General features: G+C 36.5%; 1 protein-coding gene across 1 annotated transcript in view; it reads left to right on the top strand.

Annotated features, from left to right (window-relative positions):
- EMC2 (ER membrane protein complex subunit 2) overlaps nucleotides 1–22,283 on the top strand; it is a 38,130-nt gene extending 15,847 nt beyond the window's left edge. Inside the window, exons 5-10 of the mRNA XM_009891798.1 lie at nucleotides 7,691–7,776; nucleotides 7,948–8,007; nucleotides 10,415–10,496; nucleotides 11,629–11,739; nucleotides 14,119–14,223; nucleotides 21,874–22,283. Coding sequence (XP_009890100.1) covers nucleotides 7,691–7,776; nucleotides 7,948–8,007; nucleotides 10,415–10,496; nucleotides 11,629–11,739; nucleotides 14,119–14,223; nucleotides 21,874–21,960 — 531 coding nt within the window. The 3' untranslated portion in view covers nucleotides 21,961–22,283. The remainder of the gene's footprint in view (nucleotides 1–7,690; nucleotides 7,777–7,947; nucleotides 8,008–10,414; nucleotides 10,497–11,628; nucleotides 11,740–14,118; nucleotides 14,224–21,873) is intronic.
- The last annotated feature ends 392 nt before the right edge of the window (nucleotides 22,284–22,675 follow it).

Raw genomic sequence — 22,675 nt, 5'->3', positions numbered from 1 at the left:
GCAGAACAAATGTACGGTCAACAACATGGTCATATGAAGTTACACTTTCCCGTACTATTTTGAGATTCATATTCTAGCGAAGCTGGACGTGCTTCAGAAAAGGCACAGGAGGTGGTTGAAGACACATGGGAATCCAGATACGAGAAAGATTCAGAGCAAAATCTTAGTACTTAGTATCATGTAAATAGGCAGCAAGTATATATCGTGAATATCTGAGTTCATTCTTTCCAGCATCTCTTTCTGTCAATGTGTATTACTACCATCTTGACTATTAGGTAACTTTTTTTCCCAGTTTCTTACCTCTGTCAAATGAGATGAGAACAGCGAGCACAAAGTCTCAGCATTAGATATCTATTTCTCATCTGAACAGTGACAATTTTTAAAACTGCTGCAGTAGCTGTGCATTCATTTTGAACAGACAGGAGACCTCCCGTTAACTTCTTACAGATTTGTGCATTTATCTACAGGCCGCTTTAAGTTTCAAAAAGGAAAATTACCAAATGAAGTATCTACTAACAGAGGGAATTTTCTGAGGTGATGTGTCTGTGTTTTATTAAATATGTTGCTGGCACTGCCAGGAAAGACACAAGTTGTCCTAAACTTAATTTTGTATGGTGGTAGTTTTAAAAGGAATCAAAAAAGATAGCTTTGCACTGTATCTGATACAGGATGGAGTTGGTGAGAAGTGTGAAGAGCTGCAGCTGCTGCTTCAGATAGTCCCCAAGGAGGGTGGATAATTAAGCTGGGAATGCACTACATGGAGCCTAAAAAAATGGTTTCTTCTTTTGACAGTTAGAGCATTATTTACGTTTTCTAGGTTGTTTGTTGCTTGTTAAATCGTGATCGGTGAAGTGAAAGAGCAGAGTGCATTCCAGCACTTTTCCCATGTTTTACTTTTGTGAGTGTAGCACTTTTAGATGTTGGGGAAGGTTTTGTGCCTTGAAATAAAGTATTTGAGAACGTAAGAACAGCTATACTGGAGTCATGCCAAAAGTCCATTTTGCTTGTCCTGTTTGTGACAGTGACCAGTAGCAGATACCAGGAGAAATGTGTGAGAACAAGGCAATCATACAGTATGCTCTGGTCTCTTCTGCCAGTTTCTATTCATCTTCATGTTACAGTTTTCCTTTACCAGAAGTGATGACTGTTTTTAATAGCTCTTAATGAAATTTCGATGTTATTTTTTTTGAACTGCTTTTTGAATTTGTATAAATTTGGTTGCATGTGTCTGCAGAATCTTTCAGAAATGAAATTTTATTGTTTATTCATGGATTGGGCAAATCTCTCCTCATTTTTTTTCTTCCAAACCTTAAGTCTAACAGTTTTGATACCCTTAATTCATCTGTTTGCAGTCAGTCATTGTCTTCTGTTTACTGTATTCTTGCTCATTATTTTAGGGTTCTTTTACATTTTTCTTCCTTTTAAGCTGAGAATTCCTAATCTGTCTAGCAGTTCTTGTTGCCGTTCTGTGCCCTAAAACCCTGCTGCTGTTCTGAGTGTCCTTTCTGTTGTTTTTTTTTTTCTTCTTTTTGTCCCTGTTTTGGATGAGGAAGCAGAGGACAGAACTGCAGTAAGTGTTAAAAATGCAAGAATGTTATGGAATTATACAATGGCAAAATGATGCCACTGATGTGTTCTGTTCTGAATTCTTTTCTGATAATTCCAACACCACAGTGGTGTTGATTTTGATTTGTTTTTTAAGACCTCTTTTGAACATTGAACTGACATTTTATGGAACCTTTTATTGCAACTTCAGCCTCGTTCCTAACTGAGCACATTCAGAGAGTTTTGCTGTGTACATTGAATTAGTATTGTTTTGCCCTATATGCAGCCCTTTATCTAGATTAAATTTCAAGGGCTGTTTTATCAAACTGACATTCACTGTTGTGAAGGCTGTTGTTTGGACTTGACTTTTCTTTATACTTAACTAATTATCAGCACTTAATTTTAGCACATCACTGTTAATTCCCTTCTTAGATCAGTTATGAAGATGCTGAGCCGTAGTTTGTAGTACAGGCAACTCTGGTATTCTCAGTACAGAGAACTCACTGGTAGACAAGAACTCTTTTCTCCTCTATTTTATGTCTTTAGGCTAATTTATTTATCCAGGTGAAGCCCTTACCCTCTTGTTCTGTTGCAGCTTAGTTTCCTTCAGAGCTTTTGGCTTCAGAGTGAGAGATCTTGTTGAAATTATTTTTGAAGTCAAAGGTGACTTTTTAACTGGATCTTTATTCATCCACTTTGAAGGTGACTCCTTCAAAGAACTCCAGTAGGTCTGGGAAGCCTTACTTTCCTCTGTGTAAACTGTTCTTACTTTTCTTTGATATATAGCATTTTTCATATTTTCGATTCCAGGCTTTAGCTTCTTAGCCTTTATAGCTTCTGCCAATTTGCTGTGTGCTGGTGTTAGACTTTATGGGCTATTGTTTATTGGATTCCTCCTGTAACCCTGTAAAAAGTTACATTCACCATTGCTACTTATGCTTTGACATTATTCCTAAAGTAGCAGCTTCAACTAAGCAGCTCTGTGCCCGCATAGGTTGATTTGCAAGATTTAGCCTGATTTAATGGTCTTCCATGGTTTTCCATGGAAAAAAGTCTGGTAAGAGTCTATTTGTTATTGTGCTTGTATTCAGAGTATGTGGTCTTTTTTGACATCTGTGTAATTCCTTCCCTTTATCTTTGCTATAGTTGTTTACACTTGTTTTGATTTACATATTGCAATTTGAAGGAAATTATTTTAATGTGTCAAACTCTTAAGACCCAATTCACACGTTCTATAATGTTAAGTCCTTGATAAAAACAAATTTAAAAAAAATGAAGAATTTAATTTTAAGGTGCAAAATATAATTTGTTTAATGCTGCAGCAATTATACAGACATGAAATTCTTCTTTTCTTAGAGGTGTCAGTCCCTAAAAATTCTCCTACTAATACTTTCTCTGCAACCATGAAATTTAGAACAATCTTAGACTCTCCCTTGGTATGTTTTACTAATCAAATGCAGAAGTTGATAAATGTTCAAACCCTCACTTCACTTTCAGTCTACTAAATGCTAATTAAAAAGAATCATGACAAGCGGAGGATTAGTTCTTGTGCCAGATTGGGGATTATTAATCTTTAAAAGAAATAGCTTGGAAAGGTTCACTGTTTAATAAATATATGACATATTGAAGTACCTTAGTCCATATGATACTGATTACAGTATAAATGTTTCTTTAAGATGGCATATATCTTTCCATTAAGAACACTGGATTTACAGAATCTGCCAGTAACCATTCCAGCGTTTTGTTTTAAACTCTGGAAAATTAATAGGGGGAATTCCATGTCGTAGGTTCTGCATGGTCAAACACTGCAGATCTTGTTGCAGCAGTGAAATTTTTATCTTTTCTTTTTGATTTAAGGTGGAAGGAGAAAGGAGGTTGAGTTTGCTTTTGCATCAGGCTTATTCTTAAAAATCTTACTGTTGTGATGCGAAGAGCTGGAATGTAACTCTTGAATGTTACTTTTCTTTGTTAACAGAATTATCACAACAATTTTAATATGCTTCATAGATTTCAAAATAGTCTCAAATCTTGTAGCTAAAAATAAATTTCTCGTGACTATTCTTAGGGGACTTGAAATTAGTGATTGAACAGATTTGTACTCTGCCTTCTGCAGTTTTGTAATATCTTGCGCTACGTCCCTTAAAAATGAGCTTATATTTTGAAATGTGAGATTTTTAATAAACAAAGCCCTGAAACACAATAAAACATACAAAATGTCCTGGTTTTCTTATATCAGCTGATAAATTGGTAATAAATTGGATGTATGAAATAAATGCTAGGTAAAGCTTCTGTAGAATTGGTGGGAGTCTGCCTTTCCTTATAAAATAACTAGTTTTTGTCTGGTAAAGTGGTTCTTAGTGTTGGCATTGGTTCTGTGCAGTAAAATGTTTTGTTTAATTTGATGGGAGTAAAGAAAAATAGATGCTGTGTTTGTGAGTTGTAGATGGTTATGCCGCTTTCCTCAGGATGCTCAGTGAGCACACTGAGTGTGAGCCCCAGCTCACGGAGGAGGAAGCTGATACACGCAGGGAGCTAGACAGGGGCTCAGGGACAATGCAAATCAGAATAAGAATTAGAAATTTATGGCACACAAAATGGCCCATGTGCTGTCTTTAGTGCAGGCCTTTTCATGTATATTTTTCTTACAGCATTGACGATTGAAGTCATATTGACTTTCAGTTGTGTTTTTTTTTTTTTAAAAACCCAACATAATTGATAGTCTTCGTGATCCAAGGAAAAGCTAGAAAGTCAGATGGGAGAGTAATCTCTTGGGAGAGTAATCTCTGAATACAGATTAAAGCAATAATAGTTAGTTTTAATTTCTTTATTTTTTAGACTGTCTTATCACTCCTAGGATTCACGGATTTGAATACTTCAGATTCACCTCTGTGTATGCTTGAACACACAAACATTCAGAATATGTGTCTTATAATTTTATTTATCTGATTGTAAAATGTTAGTAGTTACTTTAAAAAACTCCTGAGACGACTTCTCAGTGGTTTTAAAGGGACTTTCAAAAATTCTGTGTATACTTTAAAATACTACACGACATTTTGTTTATCCTTTGAATGTCAGCACTGTTTTGAGTGTCTGAGACTCTTTTTTGTAAACTAAGAGTTCTCTGTAAATAAACTAACTTATCGCAGCATTTTGAAGGTCTATTTCAGGGTGAAGAGAGTGCAGTTTTAAAGCCCAGATGTTGCTTTCTTTTTGGTGATAGGGAAGGTGGATAAAAAAGGAAGTTTTAAATTCTACTTTTCTCAAATAGGAAAGCAAAAGTTCATTTTGAAGAAATATCGAGGGATTTGGTGCAGTTTAAAAGCAAATAAACCTTGTCAAATGTATATGTAAGTAATTTTACTCCTAAGGGCTACCATCAGAACATGTTAATTATGTCTAATCCTTTTATCCTCATTATTTGATTGCATTAGATGATGTGCTTGTTGTAGGTAAACATCAGTTTCAGTTTGTGACTAGAAATAGTTGTAGCTTTTCATAAATTCGTGTCCTGAGGTTACAGTGATTTATGTTATTTGCGAGTGCTGTGGTTAAGAAATAAAGCAAGCATGGAGAAAATGTGTTTCCGGACTCTTTTGGAGGACTAACTTGCATGCGATTGAAGGAGATGGAGTAGGAACAAAAAAGGAGGGTGACTTCTGTAGACTGTTCCTGTTTGCCATTGCAAATTAAGTTGTCAGATGCACTGTTTGATTTTATATATTAAACAGATGATTTCATTTCTCAAGCCGTTTAGTTTTGATTAGTTCAGTCTCTTGATTGGTTTGGTTTTTTCGTTAAATTTTAAAAATAACAGCTGAATTTTTAATCCAAAACCTACATTTTAAAATAGATAGTCTGTCACCTGCAAAAAACATGCTGTCTTGGTAAGCCGTAATTGCATGATATGCTCCTTTGGCTGTGCACGCTGTTATCCCCAGTTCCCTTTCTTTCACGTTTCAGGCTCAGTGGGCAGGTCACTGGACTGTGTGTAATATCAGCTTTGGGGAGTGAGTTTAACGCTGCCCCGATGTTCCCACCATAGCTTTACAAAATGCTTTGAGACCTCTTCATAAAATATGATATAGAGCAATGGTTTGGGTTTGTTTTTGTTTTGTTTTTCTGTTTATTAATAGTAGCAATATGATAAATTATTTATTTATTATTCTTTTTATATTTAAAAAAAGAAGTTTAATTACAGTTATCTTTATTTTAAAAACTCAAAAATAAAATAAACAGTATACATTATTGTTATAGTGATAAATGTGGTCAGCAGTTAACATTTCCAGAGTCAGTTATGGCTTTTAGCCAAATGTCTCCCAGTAAAAGCAGAATGATGAGTGTAACAGGTTGCAGTTTGACAAAGAAGCGGTGGAAAACAAAATGACTGGGGGTAAACCCACCACGCTGCCCGTATCCTAGTTTCTCTCTTGATCATTCTGATGAATTTTTTCTCTGCCTCTGTCCTGCATTTAAGCAGAAGAGTGAAATATTTTTTCCTCACTTGTGTAATTTTCACTGAATTTTCATTGATTATGTGTTTGTGTAAAGGGAATGATCTCAAAGGAAAGAATAAACCTACAGTTAGTGTTAGAAGCCTTTCTATCTATGCTGTTTTGGTAGCTTAAATTAGTTTACCTAAATGCTACACTCTCTTCTTCCAGAAGTGATAGATTTGTTCAAATGATTATGAAAGGACAAGAAATTATTTAAGAGAATAGTTACATTTAAAATACCGTAAAAATACAAGAACTCTTTTTGGGGTATATGTGACTGTGATCTTAGGAAGGTACCTCGTGAAGATACTAATTTCAGAGCTATCTTAAATTCAAAAAAAAGTCTTTTAAGGTTTTGTTGAAAGTTGTCTGTTCCCGTGCTGTCAAGGCTTCCATAAGATGATACCCAACTGTATTGCTTCTTTATAAGATATGTTATGGGATGAGAGCTATAAGGGGAATAAGCAGTGGGACTTTGTTACTGGAAAAGTGTGCTTTTTTTCCCCATTAATATTATCTCATGGAGAAATGACATATAAGTGTGTGTGTGTACATGCAGACACATCACACAAACCAGACCATCTGTCTTCTCGTGTCTGATGACAGCGGTTGTGATCACCCAGGAGAAGAGGGGTTATAGGCAAGGCAGGAGGCTGATGGAGTTTGTTCTTTGAGGCATGTTATGCTGGAATTTGGTTTTACTTTCATTCTGTCATATTCCTGATGTGATGACTTTCAGGCTGGCTGAGGTGTAGTTCTGTTTGCTCCAAACTCTGTCGGACTGCTGGGAGGATGTCCGTTGTTTTGAATTACACCTCAAGTGTGTCTTGATTCACAATTCCTAGAGGTCTGAAAACTGCTTTCAGCGAACTGTAACCAACATACTGCAGAAACTGGACTGTTGGATTGAAGTACAGAATAATCCACTATTAAAATTCTATGTATCTTTTCTCCTGGTGGTCTGTAACAACTTTTATGGAGTTCAAAATTTAAATACATTATAATTCTTATAACTCGTTTTTATGTTGTTTATGTTGAAATACATTTTCCACTCACGTATCAAAGTACTGCTGAGTTTTGCCATTGAAGTGGCTGTTTTGTATTCCCTTCACATTGAAGAGCCTACTTGGCGCTCCAAGAATGATGAGAAACTTGTTTATGAAATTGGTGTGTATTCAACATTAATTAAAGATAGCATTCAGCGCTCTAACAAGAATCTTTAAAAATGGCTGAAAGCCATATTTATACAGTGGCAACCAAGATGCATCTGTGAGATTCCAAAAGACTCAGTCACCATCTCTCCTCTATAGTTACGGATCTTGTGAATGACAAGGTGGGGGTCTTTGGAATGGCTGAAGATTAGCATCCCCTGCTGTTTTGTAATTATCAGAATCTGGACAGTCATTTATTTGAATGAAATAATGCATACAGTTTGTGCCTCTGAAGAAAAGCATACATAATGTGATTGTAAGAAGAGGTTTTCAAACTCTCAGTGGGATGTCATAGGGTATGTTTATAAACTTCAACCTAGCAGTTGCTCTGCAGTGGAATTCCACTGGTATTGAGATAATAATTTGCACAGTCAAATTGCTTTCTTTACAAAAACCCAGGGAATTATGAGACCCTAATCCTTTATTAATGTCAACCCATAGGCAGCAAGAAAGCGTAAGATTGCCATTCGAAAAGCCCAGGGGAAAAATCTTGAGGCCATCCGAGAGCTGAATGAGTATCTGGAACAGTGAGTGTCTTACAAGAATACAGATTGTGTTTTGCTATTCTGATAAATCTTTTTAATTAAAATGGAATTTGCATTTGATTTACGCTTTTGCTTCCATGCTGGTCATTTACAGAATCCCTTGCACATTCTTTCTTTTTTTTCCTTTTTTCCTCTCTTGTCTTCTCTATACAGATTTGTTGGAGACCAAGAAGCTTGGCATGAACTTGCAGAACTTTACATCAATGAACATGAGTAAGTTGTTTGCTAAGTCCACGTAAAAATGGTTAAATTGAAAGCTACTCTGTGTAAGTCAAAGACCTCAGTGATTTTTTTGAAAGACTAATGTTAGAAAGTATGCTGTCTCATTTCCAATATAACAAACATCAACAGGAAATAATTACCAACCTTATTTGACTACCAAATGCTTTAAGAAGGCATTTGATTTTAAACAGAAATGGTTTACTTAATTACCTGTACATTTCAATCATTTTTTTAAATCCAGTATTTTAAAAGAAGTGGTTTGAGTGTAGCAGAGAACAGCACTTATTTCCCATAATTTTTCATTCAAGTGATGTTTTTTACTAGTTACAGATTTTAAATTCTTTACTTCTAAAATCAGTTGATCACAGCACCTGATGTTCTGATTTTCTTTTAGCCTACCTCTGCAAGAACTTTTAAGTAACCTTTAAAAAAAACCAAAACAAAACATGGTTCCAGAGTTAGAGGCATTTGGTCGCCTGGGTACAAAACCCAGTGCAATCAAGAATGCTGAATGTTGTAGTAACTTGCTTATTGGATATTTAATGTTTTTGTTAGCTTTTTTTTTTATTGCTGTTGTGACAGGAGGAAATCCCAGTGCGAGAGGATTAGCTCAAAGCCTTAGTGCAAGATTTCTAATATCACAGCATTAATTCTAACCTCCACCCAAAGGCGTATCTTTTTTTCCTCCTCTTCTTTAGTTCTTCAGCACAGCCTGAATTATATCACATTGTTTCCTTCCTTTCTAGAGAGTAGTAAAAGAATCATTCTCAGGGAAGAAATAGCCATTCTCACTGTGATGAAAAAATTGTTCCCCCATCACCTCTTCTTCCACCCCATTCTCAAAGAAAATAATGATTAAATGGTTTCAAATGCTGACTTAAGGAATAATCTAGAATTTTGATATCCAGATTTTCATTTGTTTGGGGAAATTTGCCAGCCACTTTTCCAAAAAAATAGCTATTTTTTTTGAAATGGTTAGAAAGATACTTAAACTTGTCGAGTCTGGAAGTACAAAAGTGAATGACAGAGTGGTGCAAAGGTACATATTCCACTACTGGGTTGGGTTTTTTTTGCTACAGTCATTATTACAAAAATATGTAATAAGACCTGAGAAAGAAATTGCCTCTGCTCACTGTACTTTTATGAGCATCATTGTTGTTATTATTTTGATGAAAAAATTGGAATCTTGGCTAAATCTTGGGAAAAAAATTGGAATCTTTGCTGAAAAGCAACTAAAAGTTAATTTTAAAAAAAAATGAAACAATTCATCAGCTTGCTTGTTTTATCAGTGTTGCAAATTTAGTCTTGCTTGTGAAATCACCATGCTGTTACCATTGTTCATAAATACACGTAGATGTACAAGGTTTATACAGTCCTCAATTCTATGCTCTGTTCCGTTATTGAGGACTGTGGCTTCTGCTTTTGGAGAATGAGGTGGCTATCCTTTTATCTCCAAATTTGTGTTTAAAATACATATGCAACTATCATAATGTGTACAGGAGAAAATCACAATATATTCATTTTAAGAAATAAGATTTTCTAGATTATATGGTTTTATATTGTCTCATAATTGCTAAATTGTTTTTACTCTATCTTAAATATCTACCCACGCTGTCATTACAAAAATTACGTCTCTGAATTTTGGAGCCCTGTCATGTAAACTCTGTGCAACAGTGTTATCACATATCTGTAGAACATGCAAATTATGCAGGAAACTCTGTTAGTTGAACAATTATGAAGCTAAGATTTTTATAATTAAATAAACCTACATTTTGCGCTTGACATCTTAATTCTTTCTGAAAGTTTTCATTTAAAGAACAAGTACTAGCCTTTTCTTTTGCAATAAGTTGTTGCCCATCTGGACTGGTATGATGCTATTTTCATATAAAGATTTGAACTGTTTCATTTTTAGAACTGTTCTTAGTATGTTTTTTTTCTGTGGTTGACTGTGTGCAGGTAAAAGTGACAGTGTAAGTGCTCTGATCTGTAGCTTGGTTTGTGAATCCTCAGGTAGTTGAATTTTCTTGTAGAAAAAAATGAGCTATTTTGTAGTCTGAGTTCAAATGTCTTTAAGTACCTAATACCTGTTTCTACTCGTCGCTCTTGTTGATCAGAAATGGCACTTATTAATAAGAAATCAGTATATTAATTGCTTTCCATGAGCTGTTCCATATATACTAAGACTATTACATCTTGTATATTTTTCACTATCTATGATGTAAAAATAGTAACTCGAGGTTTCAAACATCATTTAGAAATAAAAAAGAATTCTTAATTGTGAATCACGTGAAATTATAGGGGGAAAAGTAAGATTTTTTTTTTTTATTGTGATGTAAAGAAACTGAAGCAAAGAGCTGTATACACTGTTTCATTTTGTCATTGTTTTTATATTCCTCAGCTATGCAAAGGCAGCCTTCTGCTTAGAGGAGCTTATGATGACTAATCCACACAACCACTTATACTGTCAACAGTACGCTGAAGTAAGTATTTTCAGAAAAATCAATTATGTTTGAATACATGTTCTGTTCTTATGTTGTTGAAGTGGTGAAAATGGAATAAAAATATTTTATTTAATTTTTCCCTAGGAGATTTAAGAGAGTACACAGAGAATGTTAACATCTCATAGAACTTAACATGTTAGAAAACTGTGTTTTCTTACTTAGTGTGACTAAGCTAAATGTAAGAGTAAGGGCAGGAATTATTGAAGATAAAAATTCATTTTAAATGAGCTATTCTTGTTGAAGCATTTATGCACTTTTCAAATTAAGTCCACAACAATGCTGCCTAGGAGGTTATGATATATTGCCTGTTATTGTGGAGCCAGATCTTGCAATCCACATAGGAAATTTTGCCTGAAAGAGCACTGGGGGGAAGAGAGGGCCCTTAGAAGTTTTAGCTCAAAGTTTTTAGCCGTTTGCACTCTTTTTTCAGATATGGGTGGTTTTTTTTTCCCTAAATTATACTGTTAACTGCTTAGAATGGATTTAATTTGTTTTGTTAATGTAGATAAAATGGGGTTAACATTAAAACTTGGAAGTCTAAATAGCTTTCTGGTAGAAAGACTGTGAAGCATGGCTTTTGAGTATTTATCCCTCTTTTTGTTGATCTAATAACAGGCAAAATGAATAGAAAGACAATGGAGTAATCTTCTAAACTTTGTGCTCTATTTTGCAGTTGAATAGTTAATGAAAGGCATTGTGTTGTTTTGTTCACTGGTGTAATGCTGTGCTGAAGGAACAGAGAGTTAGTATGGATTTACAGCAGTCAGAATTTAGCTTTAGGTTTAAAGTTGTGTTACTTTTTTTAAGAGACTATCCCAAGGTTGTAAGTATGCATAGGTGCAACATAATCAGTTTTAATTCTCGTAGCAATAATTTAATTAAATGAATGCTGGCTTTTTTTTTCTTCTATAGTTAAATGTTTTAAAATGTGTGTATTGAAAAGAGCTCAGATTTCTCCCAAGCCAGTATTTGACCTTTGGTAGGACTCACCTGATTTGAAATATCATGTGAAACAAACCTGAAGTGAAGTTTCATAATATCTTTGCTTCAAGAGTGAATGCCTGAGGTATGGATGACATGTGCAAGTTTCAGGAGCTTACAATTTTTACAGGTAAAATACACTCAAGGGGGGCTTGAAAACCTTGAGCTATCAAGAAAGTATTTTGCACAAGCACTAAAACTCAACAACAGAAATATGAGAGCTTTGTTTGGACTTTACATGGTAAGCATGATTTTCTACTTTCCACGTTATCATTTTGAATATGTTTTTATGCATGTGTATTATCCTTTATCATTTGCTCATTTTTTTACCCTTTTGGTTTAACTTAATAGCTCAGATTATTGACAGTTTTAAATACTGAATATGGACCATTTTATGCCAGTAGGTATTCCTTACTTGAAGTGCCCTTAACCTTTCAGTCTTGCCCATGTTTTCCAAAGAATTATAATTATTGGCACGTGAAGGTAACTTTTTGAAAAGGGATTTAAATTCGTACGCCTCTCTACAAGATGGTGAACTGCTGAAGAGTGCCATCACAGTATGATGGCTGCTTCGTTTTCTTTCTTTTTAATTTTTTTTTAACCAGCCTGATTCTTTTAGTTTGTTTTTCCTACTCCAGTTCCTAAATACAACTTTCTGCTTTCAAGTTCAAAATGAGTCTTTAGCTTGCACAGCATTGTTGGCTTGAGTGTGGCATACAGTAACTTTGGGTAGCATGTACTGGCACCAGTTCTTCAGTTTCTCCAAAGATACTGAGACCTCTATTGAAGATCTTCCTTTAGCTCTTTTAAAAGGTCTTTTTAGGAGCAAAACCAGAAAGGTTCCACGTTTTGTTTTTTGTGGGTTTTTTTTTTTTTAATTCTAGCCTACCCTTTTGTCTCTTGGGAGCCGGGGGGTAGTTTATCAGGCAAATAACTTTGAGGCTTCCTGTAAATATGAGGAAATAGGAGCTTCCTTTCAAGGACTTGTTAGGCATCACCTTTAAGACTAAAAGAGACTTGGACCTAATCTTCTTTGCCCATCTGCAGAGACTTTTGGGTTGGTGATTGTACGTTCAAGGAGAAGATACTGTCTCCTTGCTGATCCTTAGGTCGTTTAGCTTTTAAGGAGAAAGTTTTATAGAAAATCTGTTTATTAGCCTAAGCTGATTTTTAAGGTGTGTGTACATAGACTTCTGCATTGATTCTAGAACAGGCCTGGGGCTTTATTATGGCCAATCTTGGCTTGTCCCCTGTCAGATCTTACATCCTGCCTGTTATTTGCAGTCTGTAAAGTAGATTTAGAACCTGTTATCTACGATGATCTGGCTAGCAAGCTGGAGCTAGTATGACCCAAGCATTTGAGAAACTTTCTGTTTTGGCAGTGCCTGAAAGTCATACGCATAAACCCTGATTTGCATAATGTAAGTTCATTACTGCAAAAAATGCATTTACGCTCTGTTTCAGTTCTTCAGTTTTGCTCGGTTGGCTGCTGTCACATTTCGCTAGGTGGTTTTCGCAAGCAGAGCTTGCCATCGCTGCTTCTGTATCTGCCCTTTGGCTCCTCACTTATTTGTAATGCTGTTTCCAGGCTTTGGGATCTGCTTTTGCTGTGGCTGCTGCTTTGGTACTTGACAGACGCGCCCAGCGTTTGTAGCCCCCAAAGAATGTCCATAACCCTGGTAAATTCTTCACAAAGGCTTTCAGCTATAACTACTGAGGAAATCGGTCAGGTGAATTCAGGAAACCAGAAAGAATGATGCCTCGTCTTAGGACCCTGACCCTGTACTAGATCACAAATTCAGTTCACGTGGGCATGGCTGCAGAGAATGTGTTCCTGAGTGTTTGGAGGCTGCTTCTTTGACAATCCCACTTCTCTCCCATTTCTGAAGGTAGTTTCAGGGAAATAGCTGTAAGGGAACATTCTTTAAGTTTGAAATGTAGTATGCATGTAGATGTTTGCTTCCATGCTCCTTTTTAAAATCTTCTTTGGAGGTTCTTGATTGATGGGGTAGAGTAGGGTTCTGTGGTTCTTTACCTTCAAGTACTTTTGCACTCAGAAAGATGTTCTGGGAGGGAGTAGCGATGATTCTTTGTGAAGTGGATTTGTTTATGTAACTGGAAAAGTCTTCAAGATGAGTTCAGTTCTTAAGTAATTCTTTTTATTTTTCCAGTGAAGATGGGCATAGTTTACGTATAGAGTCTTACCTGCTTTTAAAATGTGTTTTCTCGTGCCACAGGGAAAAATGTCATGTTTTTAATGGCAGTTTGGGCACACAAGTGATGTATTTTATATCATCTCTGGTAACCAATTGAATGGGGAAAATTCATAACTCTTACTTTAGGAAAAGCAAATTGGATTAACTGATCATGTCCAGGTTTGGTTCCTGACTTGGTACACGACTGAACTGAAGTCTAGTTGAGCTTTAATTAGAACAAACAATTGTTTAAAAAGTTTAGCTAATTCTTAATTGGATGCTGTTTACCAGTAACTGTTCTGATGTTTTCTCTTTTTCCTGTATCACTGTTCATGGGGCTCTGAATGCAAAGGTGCTGAATGCTCTCAGTTTATTTCATGCGCATATGTTTTATAGTTACACTGTTTTTATTTTTGTATTCCTAGTCTGCCAGCCACATTGCTTCCAATCCAAAAGCAAGCGCAAAAATGAAAAAAGATAATATGAAATATGCCAGCTGGGCAGCTAACCAAATAAATAGAGCATACCAGGTTAGTACATCATTGGTTTATGGTACTGTCAACATGCTTTGTACTTCTTTTCTGCACTTTTATCAGCTGCTGTTTAAGAGGTTAGATATGACATGCAAACCAGTATAATTTGCTTGGATTTTTTGAGTTCTACTTCTGTTTGATTTCCTGGAAGCCTTAATTAATATCAAGTTGATATCTTACAATTATTAATTATTATTATTTACTTAGTAGCTTTAAACAGATGTTTATTCTACTAACATGAACTGAATGTACACTAGTGTAGTCTTGACCTCCAAGACTCAGTTCTACAGCTAAATATTTTTATAAAACTTGGTATGTCTTCATTCTTAGAGTGACCTGGTCATCTACTTCTATTTTACTAGAAAACAAATGAAAATTCTAGAATTTTATTTTCCTTCAGTTTATTCTGACCTTTCAAAATCATATTTAACGGTGTTCCTAATAATTACCTTAGTAATTGTGACTAAAGTTGGTTTTGCATAGTTTTATAGAAAAATGCCTGTTGAATTGCGAAAATGTAGACTTTGTAGTCAACAGCCAAAGCTTACTGAGGTCATTAGGAGTCTTTTCAGCTATTTGAAAAGTTGTACATAAACATCTATACTTGCTTTTGTATTATAAGCTTTTATATTTTTTCTATAACTATGAATGAAAACAGGTTTTAGCTCACAGGTTCTACTGTCTGTGCATCCCAAACATAGTGTGTCTATTTGAATCCCTTATAGCTATTCTTAATGATCTACCAGTCAAAGTTTATGTATAAGTAGTCCTGAACATCAGCATCATGCTGTCCAGCTCTCCCCAGAACCTTTTCTGAGCAAAAGCACAGACTTTTATATCCATTCCTTCTTTCTGTAGTATTTCAGTGTCAGAACCCAATACTTCATTTTTTCTTCGCTGCTGCGGCTTCACAGTTAGTATTACGAAATGACCTTTTGACCATCTCCATCTATTATGGAATTAAATTAGGATTTTCTTTTATAGCCAATGCAGTTTTCTTAATGCACTGTCTGTCAGTTCATTGCCAAGAGTGCAGATTCTGTGGTTAACATGTTTTTTTGATGTATTACAACTTCTGAAGTATTTTCCATTTCCCCTGATTGGTCCTGTAGCTTCTCACTGTACTTTACAGTGAAGAATATTGTATCCCTGAGGACATAATTAAGCATTTTATACTTGTGTGCCTAAAGTTTCTTTTCCTGTTTTGCTCTTTAAATGACTCCCTGCTTTTCGGTAATAAATCATTTATGGGCTTATGACAGTAAGGTGAGTATGAATTACCAACTTTGATTTCCCATAAATAAGCAGGACTTCTTTTGACTTCAGTATGTCTGACATACTTGTAAACACAATATTGATGGAAAAAAAACAAGTATTGCAGGATTTTTTAGAAAAAGACAAACAAAAAAAAACCCCAAACCCTTGAAGAACAAAGTACACAGTGGATTCACTGTTGGTAGAACAAAACGGGTTTTAAAAGATGTGTGAATTTTGAGTGAAAACTTTTATTCCCTTTTTTATATCTTAATAAAATGAACTGCTTAGATTAGAGGGATTTTGAACATGTTGTAAGTGGCTATTGTGACTGAAGTTTCCATTCAGAGCACCAGTAGAGACCTGTTAGCACTTCTGGGAAACAGCCCCTTTCAGGGTGCATCAGGATGGAAAGGTAAAACCAGTGTTGGCTGTGGAATGCTGGCAGACCAAGATTAAGATTTATAAATAGGCATCTGCTGGTTCTAAATATAATGAAAGTTAGATTATGATGGTTTGTAGTTACTTAACTCAGCCAGATAAGCTTGCTTTTTTTCCCCCTCTTTCTTTTCTCTCCTCATGGCTTTCTATTAACATCACAATATCTCTAATAAAATATGACTTGTATTGGGACTGGTGGTGTTGGCGGGGGGGTTTGTTTGGTTGGTTGGTGTTGGTTGGTTGGTTGGTTGGGTTTTTTTTTACTGTGTGGTGGGCTGACCCTGGCTGGACACCAGGTGCCCACCAAAGCCACTCACTCCCCGTCCTCAGCTGGACAAGGGAGGGAAAATACAAAAGGCTCACGGATCACGGTAAGGACACTTTACTGTCACTGGCAAAACAGATTCAACTTGGGGAAATGTAGGGTAGAGTTAAAATCAGAGTAGAATAATGAGAAATAAAAACTAAATCTTAAAACACCTTCCCCTCATCTCTCCTTTCTTCCCAGGCTCAGCTGCACTCCTGTTTTCTCTACCTCTTCCTCGAGTGACGCAGGGGGACAGGGATGGGGGTTGCAGTCATAGAATCATAAAATTGTTGCGGTTTGAAGGGACCTTTAAGGACATCAAGTCCAACCATTAACCTAACCTAACAAAACCACTTCTAAACCATGTCCCCATGGACCACATATACCCTTTTTTTAAACACCTCCAGGGATGGCAAATCCACCACCTCCCTGGGCAGCCTATTGCAATGTTTGATAATCCTTTCAGTGAAAAAATGTTTCCTAATATCCAATCTAAATCTTGCCTGACATAACTTGAATCCATTTCCTCTCGTCCTATCACTTGTCACTAGGGAGAAGAGGTCAGCCCCTACCTCTCTATAACCTCCTTTCATGTAGTTGTAGAGAGTGATAAGTTCTCCCCTCAGCCTCCTCTTCTCCAGGCTAAACAACCCCAGTTCCCTCAGTCTTTCCTCATAAGACTTGTCCTCCAGACCCCTCACCAGCTTTGTAGCCCTTCTCTCGATGCACTCCAACACCTCCATGTCCTTCTTGTAGTAAAGGGACAGTCAGTCCATCACACTTTGCCTGTGCCACTCCTTCCTCCTCAGGGGGGGAGGGCTCCTCACACTCTTCCTCTGCTCCAGTGTGGGGTCCCTCCCACAGAGACAGTCCTCCACAAACTTATCCAACGTGGATCCTTCCCACAGGCTGCAGTTCTTCATGAACTGCTCCAGCGTGGGTCCCTTCCACAGGGTGCAGTCCTTCAGGAACACGCTGTTCCAGTGTGGGTCCCCCATGGGGTCACACGTCCTGCCAGCAAACCTGCTGCAGCATGGACTCCTCTCTTCATGGGTCCACAGGTCCTGCCAGGACCCTGCTCCAGCATGGGCTTCCCACAGGGTCGCAACCTCCTTTGGGTGCATCCACCTGCCCTGGCGTGGAGTCCTCCATGGGCTGCAAGTGGATATCTGTTCCACCGTTAACCTCCATGGGCTGCAGTGTGACAGCCTGCCTCACCGTGGTCCTCACCGCAGGCTGCAGGGGAATCTCTGCTCTGGCACCTGGAGCACCTTCTCCCCGTCCTTCTTCACTGACCTTGGTGTCTGCAGAGTTGTTTCTCACATATTCTCACTCCTCTCTCCGCTGCTGTTGCACTGCAGTTTTTTCCCCCTTCTTAAGTATGTTATCCCAGAGGTGCTACCACCATCACTGATGGGCTCAGCCTTGGCCAGTAGTGGGTCTGTCTTGGAGCCAGCTGGCATTGGCTCTGTTGAACATAGGGACAGCTTCTAGCAGCTTCTCACAGAAGCCACCCCTGTAGCCCCCCCACTACCAAAACCTTGCATCGCAAACCCAGTACATACTGGAAAGTGCAATTCCACTGTTTCTGTGAAGCTGTTTTGGAACCTACATTAAGCATTTTTGGTTGATGCTTACCAGAAGAGATCACGTTAACACAACGAATGTATATTTGAAACAGATGTCATAACTTCTTTGTGACTTCATACTTTTGTGATATGTTGCATACTTCAGCTGCTCTTTTTAGCTGTTTGGGACAAAGTGATGAACACCATATCTGACTGGAATCATAGGGGGAATTTAGCTATACAGAAAATGTAAGTGCTCAAGCTGGGAGTTGATAAGCAAATGGTGTGGACACCCCCTTTCTCTTCACAGAAGTACCACAAGAACCTCTAGTGACTACAGCTGGACAGGACTGCCCCAGCCCAACCCTTACGAGATTGTTACATGACTGCAGAAGGGTTTGGCCACTCCAGTGTTTATGTCAGAGACTTACAACATCCAACTGCTACAGCAAATGGTGTTTGGAGATGTAGTAGGTGGCAGTTTCCCCTATGAGTCAGTATTGATTTGTTGCTCCGTTAGCGTGTTGCGCGGTTGGAAATTGTCGTCTTTTGGACCAAAGGATGAAACCTTGGTCGCTTGTGCCAGTGGAAGCCCTTACAGCATTCCTCCATTAATGAAGGGTCGTCTAGCCAGGATTTAAGCTAGATACTTATGTTATCTCTATAAATCCTCCCCACTTTCCTTGCATTATCCAAAGCGCTTTGTAAAGTGTAATAAGAGCTTGTGGAGTTTGGCATTGACTTGTTTTATTAGTTGGACCTTCTTATGCTGTTAAATGCAAATTTTCCTGTATTCACGTTCTAGAGAATAAGACGAGATTTAGAATACTGACTTGGGTGCCTAGACAAATTATATGAATTTGTGACTTTAATATATGAAGTTATTAATTCCAAAAGTTACTTTTGAGCTATTGTCTTACAGTGAGATCTTTCCTCGTTTTCGGGCTGGATTTGAACTTGAATTACCAGCATTTTGCTCAGTAATTTTGGAAAACTGCCTTTATTTTTTCAAATTCAGCACTGGCTGTAGTTGCTTTTTTTTTTATTATTTTATTTTATATGCAATTTACTTGAAATATTTTTACTGGTTTCCTTCTTTCGATTTCTCCTCTCATTCAGGCAGTTTGCTTTGGCACTTGATTTTTGCTTTTCCTGTGCGTTCCTGTATGAAATCAGAGGAACTTTTTAGTTTATTGTCATGTAAAGGAAACAATCTTTGGGTGTAAAGAGAAAACCTTACTTTCACCAATGTTGGTTAGACTGTCCAGCAGTTTCTTTACAGGAAAAATGGTGATAAAGAATAGTAGAATTAAATAATTTTCTGAAAAGTACATCTATTTAATGTTCCATCTGGTTAATATACTTATTTTGATGTGAAATATGTAACCCTCCGTGCTGATTAGTACTTCTCATCTGTGCCTAATCTAGGAGACACGTAAACTTTCATAGGAAGACGGAAAGGTTTTGTAGCTAGGGCTGCTGTGTGGACCTGGAATTCCTGGCTGCTAACACATGCTCTGAAAAAAAAGGTCATTATTCTCTAGGCCACTTAAATTTAATTGACTGGCTGAAAAAAACCAAAGCAAATAAAATTTAATCTTTTATTTCAGATTTTAAAGAAGTACTCATTATTCAAAGAATTATTATAAATTTATTATTATTATGAGTGTACCTTTGTCTTGTCACTGGGAAACTGGATTATTCTTTTTGGACAGACCCTGTGAAGAATGTGTATCTGTTCTGACTGAGGACATGAGTCACAGTTGCTTTAACATCGAAACAAAATATGGCTACCTAGTGCTCTTCAATTAGGTAATTGGTTTAGCATGTCCTCTGGTAGAAGCGTTTCAGCAGAGGCCGGCAAGTTTGATTAATGCTTACAAAAATCTTTAATGTGATCCTACTCATAGTAATTTTCCAGATACATGCTTCTTGGGTACATTGCTAAATTCTTCTGTGTTAACAGTCCACATGTTATTTATGGTTGGAGAGGTGATTTTGTTACAAACCATTTGGGAAACAGAAAATTAAATCATGATTTTTAAGAAATGGATTCCGGCTCAATCAGTCAAATTGCTGTGTAATGGCAGAATAGACAAAATAATTGTTCGTCAAGGCAAATTTGAAGTGATTACATTTCCAAGTATACCACTGTTTGTTATGACGCAGAGTTTGGTTTTATTTGTTCAGCTTAAAGTACACGTCAGTATCATGAAGGCAACCACTCTTGAAATTAGCAAGTAACATTTTTTAAACTAATGTCTTATGTCAGTTTTGCTTTCAGTGTCCCTGAAGAGAAGTAAAATAAGTACAATTCTTATTTTGAAGCTTTCCTCTGCATGCTTTCTGTGTGTCTTGCCAAGCGTGCTTTTTGACCACAATATACTCAGGCTTCTGTGCTTTTTATTGAAATCTCTGAATGCTTTGAATTGAAACAATTTTTCACTCCAGGATTTTGAGTTCTGTTTTTTCATTTGTTTGTTTTTATGAAAGGATTTGGACTCTCCAAATATTTGCCTGGGACTATTCCTGTTTAGTGTGCACAAAAGGGGATGTTGTATTAAGTCAGATCCAAGCAAATCCAAGATTACTTCTCTCACCTGGGAGAGTGTTAAGAAATCTTTGATTTTCCTCAGAAGTTGACTATTGCAGGTCACTATGGAAACTGCAGAACCTGAAGAATAGGTTTATACATACTACTAGAGTCAAAACATGGCATATCAGTTCATCATCTGGAAATATGAAAGTACGGTGTTTTCAGTATGTCTCTTAACTATAAGGTGTTGTCGCAATAACAACATTTCATTCTCCTAACTACTTAATTTGAAATAGCGTTTCATTTACTGTGCCGAAACTATTTTTTTTAAGAACTCGGTACTGATTGGGAATCCCAGTGTTAGACTGTAGCCTGGAGGTCAACAGCAGGTTAACAGGTCCTGCAGCTTGTTGCTGGTGTGATATTACCTAGGTTTGATGACTTGATCTTTCTTAACAGGTCATGAAGAGTTTGCTAAATTAAGTTAATTACAAGAGAGAAGGGACACATTATAAATCAAGGACTAACTATGTGAGACACCAGTGGTACTGAAATAAAAAATATTAAATTGAAAATTTATTGAGTGTTTAGTTGTTAACATTTAGGTAGAGAATAAGATACTTTACTAGCAGCAAGTTATAGTTACTGCTTCTGTAATTTCTTTACTGCCCTTTCCAACCCCAAATGCAAAACTTTTTAATGCAGGTATATTAAAAATGGTTGAGAGCTTCGTTTGGCTGAAGACCAACCTACTCAATAAATCTGATGAGTGATGGGAATTGTCAGTACAGTTAGAAAAAGCCTTTTGCGGTCAGCGTGGGGTGATGAACATCTACACTTCTACCCCTTCCTTTCTTAAACTTGGCTGCCTGTGTCTTGGGCTATCTAAAGCGATAAGTAGTATTTATTAAGCTGTATCTTTTTTTGTTATCAAGACAGACTTTATTTCAAATGCTCTCTGAAATTGCTGTTGTAACAGTAGGCTACAATCAACTACAAGGTCATGACTCAGTTACTTTGAACCATAAAATATAATTATATGATACTGGATTATTTTATAGTAGATCGTCTCACTAAACCAAAAATAGAAAATAGGTTAGCTTAAATAACAGGTCCAAATCTTGCTACTATTTAAATTATGAATATAATCTAATTTGGATCACATAACTTTTATTTCAGACTTGAATTTTTTATGTTGAACTTTACTGAGCAAACAAAACAACAGGGAGATCTCTATTTAGATAAATGTTAAATTTCAAAGTGGAATATTTGTTAGTGCTGAATAGTCAGTTTCAGAGCAAATGGGTGAAATTGATGAGTTCTGTTGTATTTTTCATTACTTATTAGAGGAAGGGTGATCTAGGTTGTATTCTAGTAAAATGCTGAGTTTTAGTGAAGCGATAAAGAGGCTGTGCTTTTTAGGTTTGTAGTAATTAGAGTAAATTTTTGGTACTTAATGTTTAGAACTGTTATTTGTACAGGAATTATGCACAGAATTTCTGATATATGACAAATAACAATCCTTTTTTGTTGTTGTTTAGTTTGCAGGTCGCAGTAAGAAAGAAACTAAATACTCTTTGAAGGCAGTGGAAGACATGTTGGAGACCCTGCAAATCACTCAGTCTTAGGGTGGCACACAGATCCAGTATTAAATTTTCAAATTCCATGATGAACCTGTAATGGCCTATGGGTTATGTTACTCTAGTGCTGTGAAAAGTTAATTTTGTATTGATAAATGTGCTATCTAAAATAATGTTTTATGAAAATTAAAATGCCTATTTATTGCTGCTATGAAAAATATGATGAATACCCACTGAAATTAATAACCTATCCACGAAGACAACATAAAGAAATGACATGCTGCACATCAGTCTCTTTAGATTTTTGTATCAACAGTACCTGCTTTTAAGCCATAATATGTAGAAATAAACCTGTTAAATAATTAAAAAAATTACAGTGATTTATTCCACTTGCAAATGGCAATTATGAATGTATATATGTAGACGAATAACATATGTTAGAAAATTTTATGTTATTTGCAAATTTAAGAGGAAAAGCATGCTACAAATGTACACTTTCCGGTAAATATTTACCATACAACAAGGAGCAATTATGAATACACTTTATTAGAGAAAAAAGTTGATGTTAATGGGTTTCTTAATGAGTTGGTATCCGGTACTGTAGGAATGGAGAAAACTTACTCGTGTACTTTGCTTCAAAGGGGCTCTTGTGCTGGCTTAAGGCCAAAGACATTCTTCTCAGTGGCTTTGTGGGTAAATGCTTCCATGTCCACGTAGTTCTCCAATCAATATGTGTGTGCGCACTTTTTTTACTCCTTCTGTG

The sequence above is a fragment of the Charadrius vociferus genome, unplaced genomic scaffold (assembly GCF_000708025.1).
Source record: "Charadrius vociferus isolate BGI_N301 unplaced genomic scaffold, ASM70802v2 scaffold15, whole genome shotgun sequence".
Taxonomy (NCBI): domain Eukaryota; kingdom Metazoa; phylum Chordata; class Aves; order Charadriiformes; family Charadriidae; genus Charadrius; species Charadrius vociferus.
Note: the sequence above shows the minus strand (reverse complement) of the source record. Positions and strands in the feature narration are given on the sequence as shown.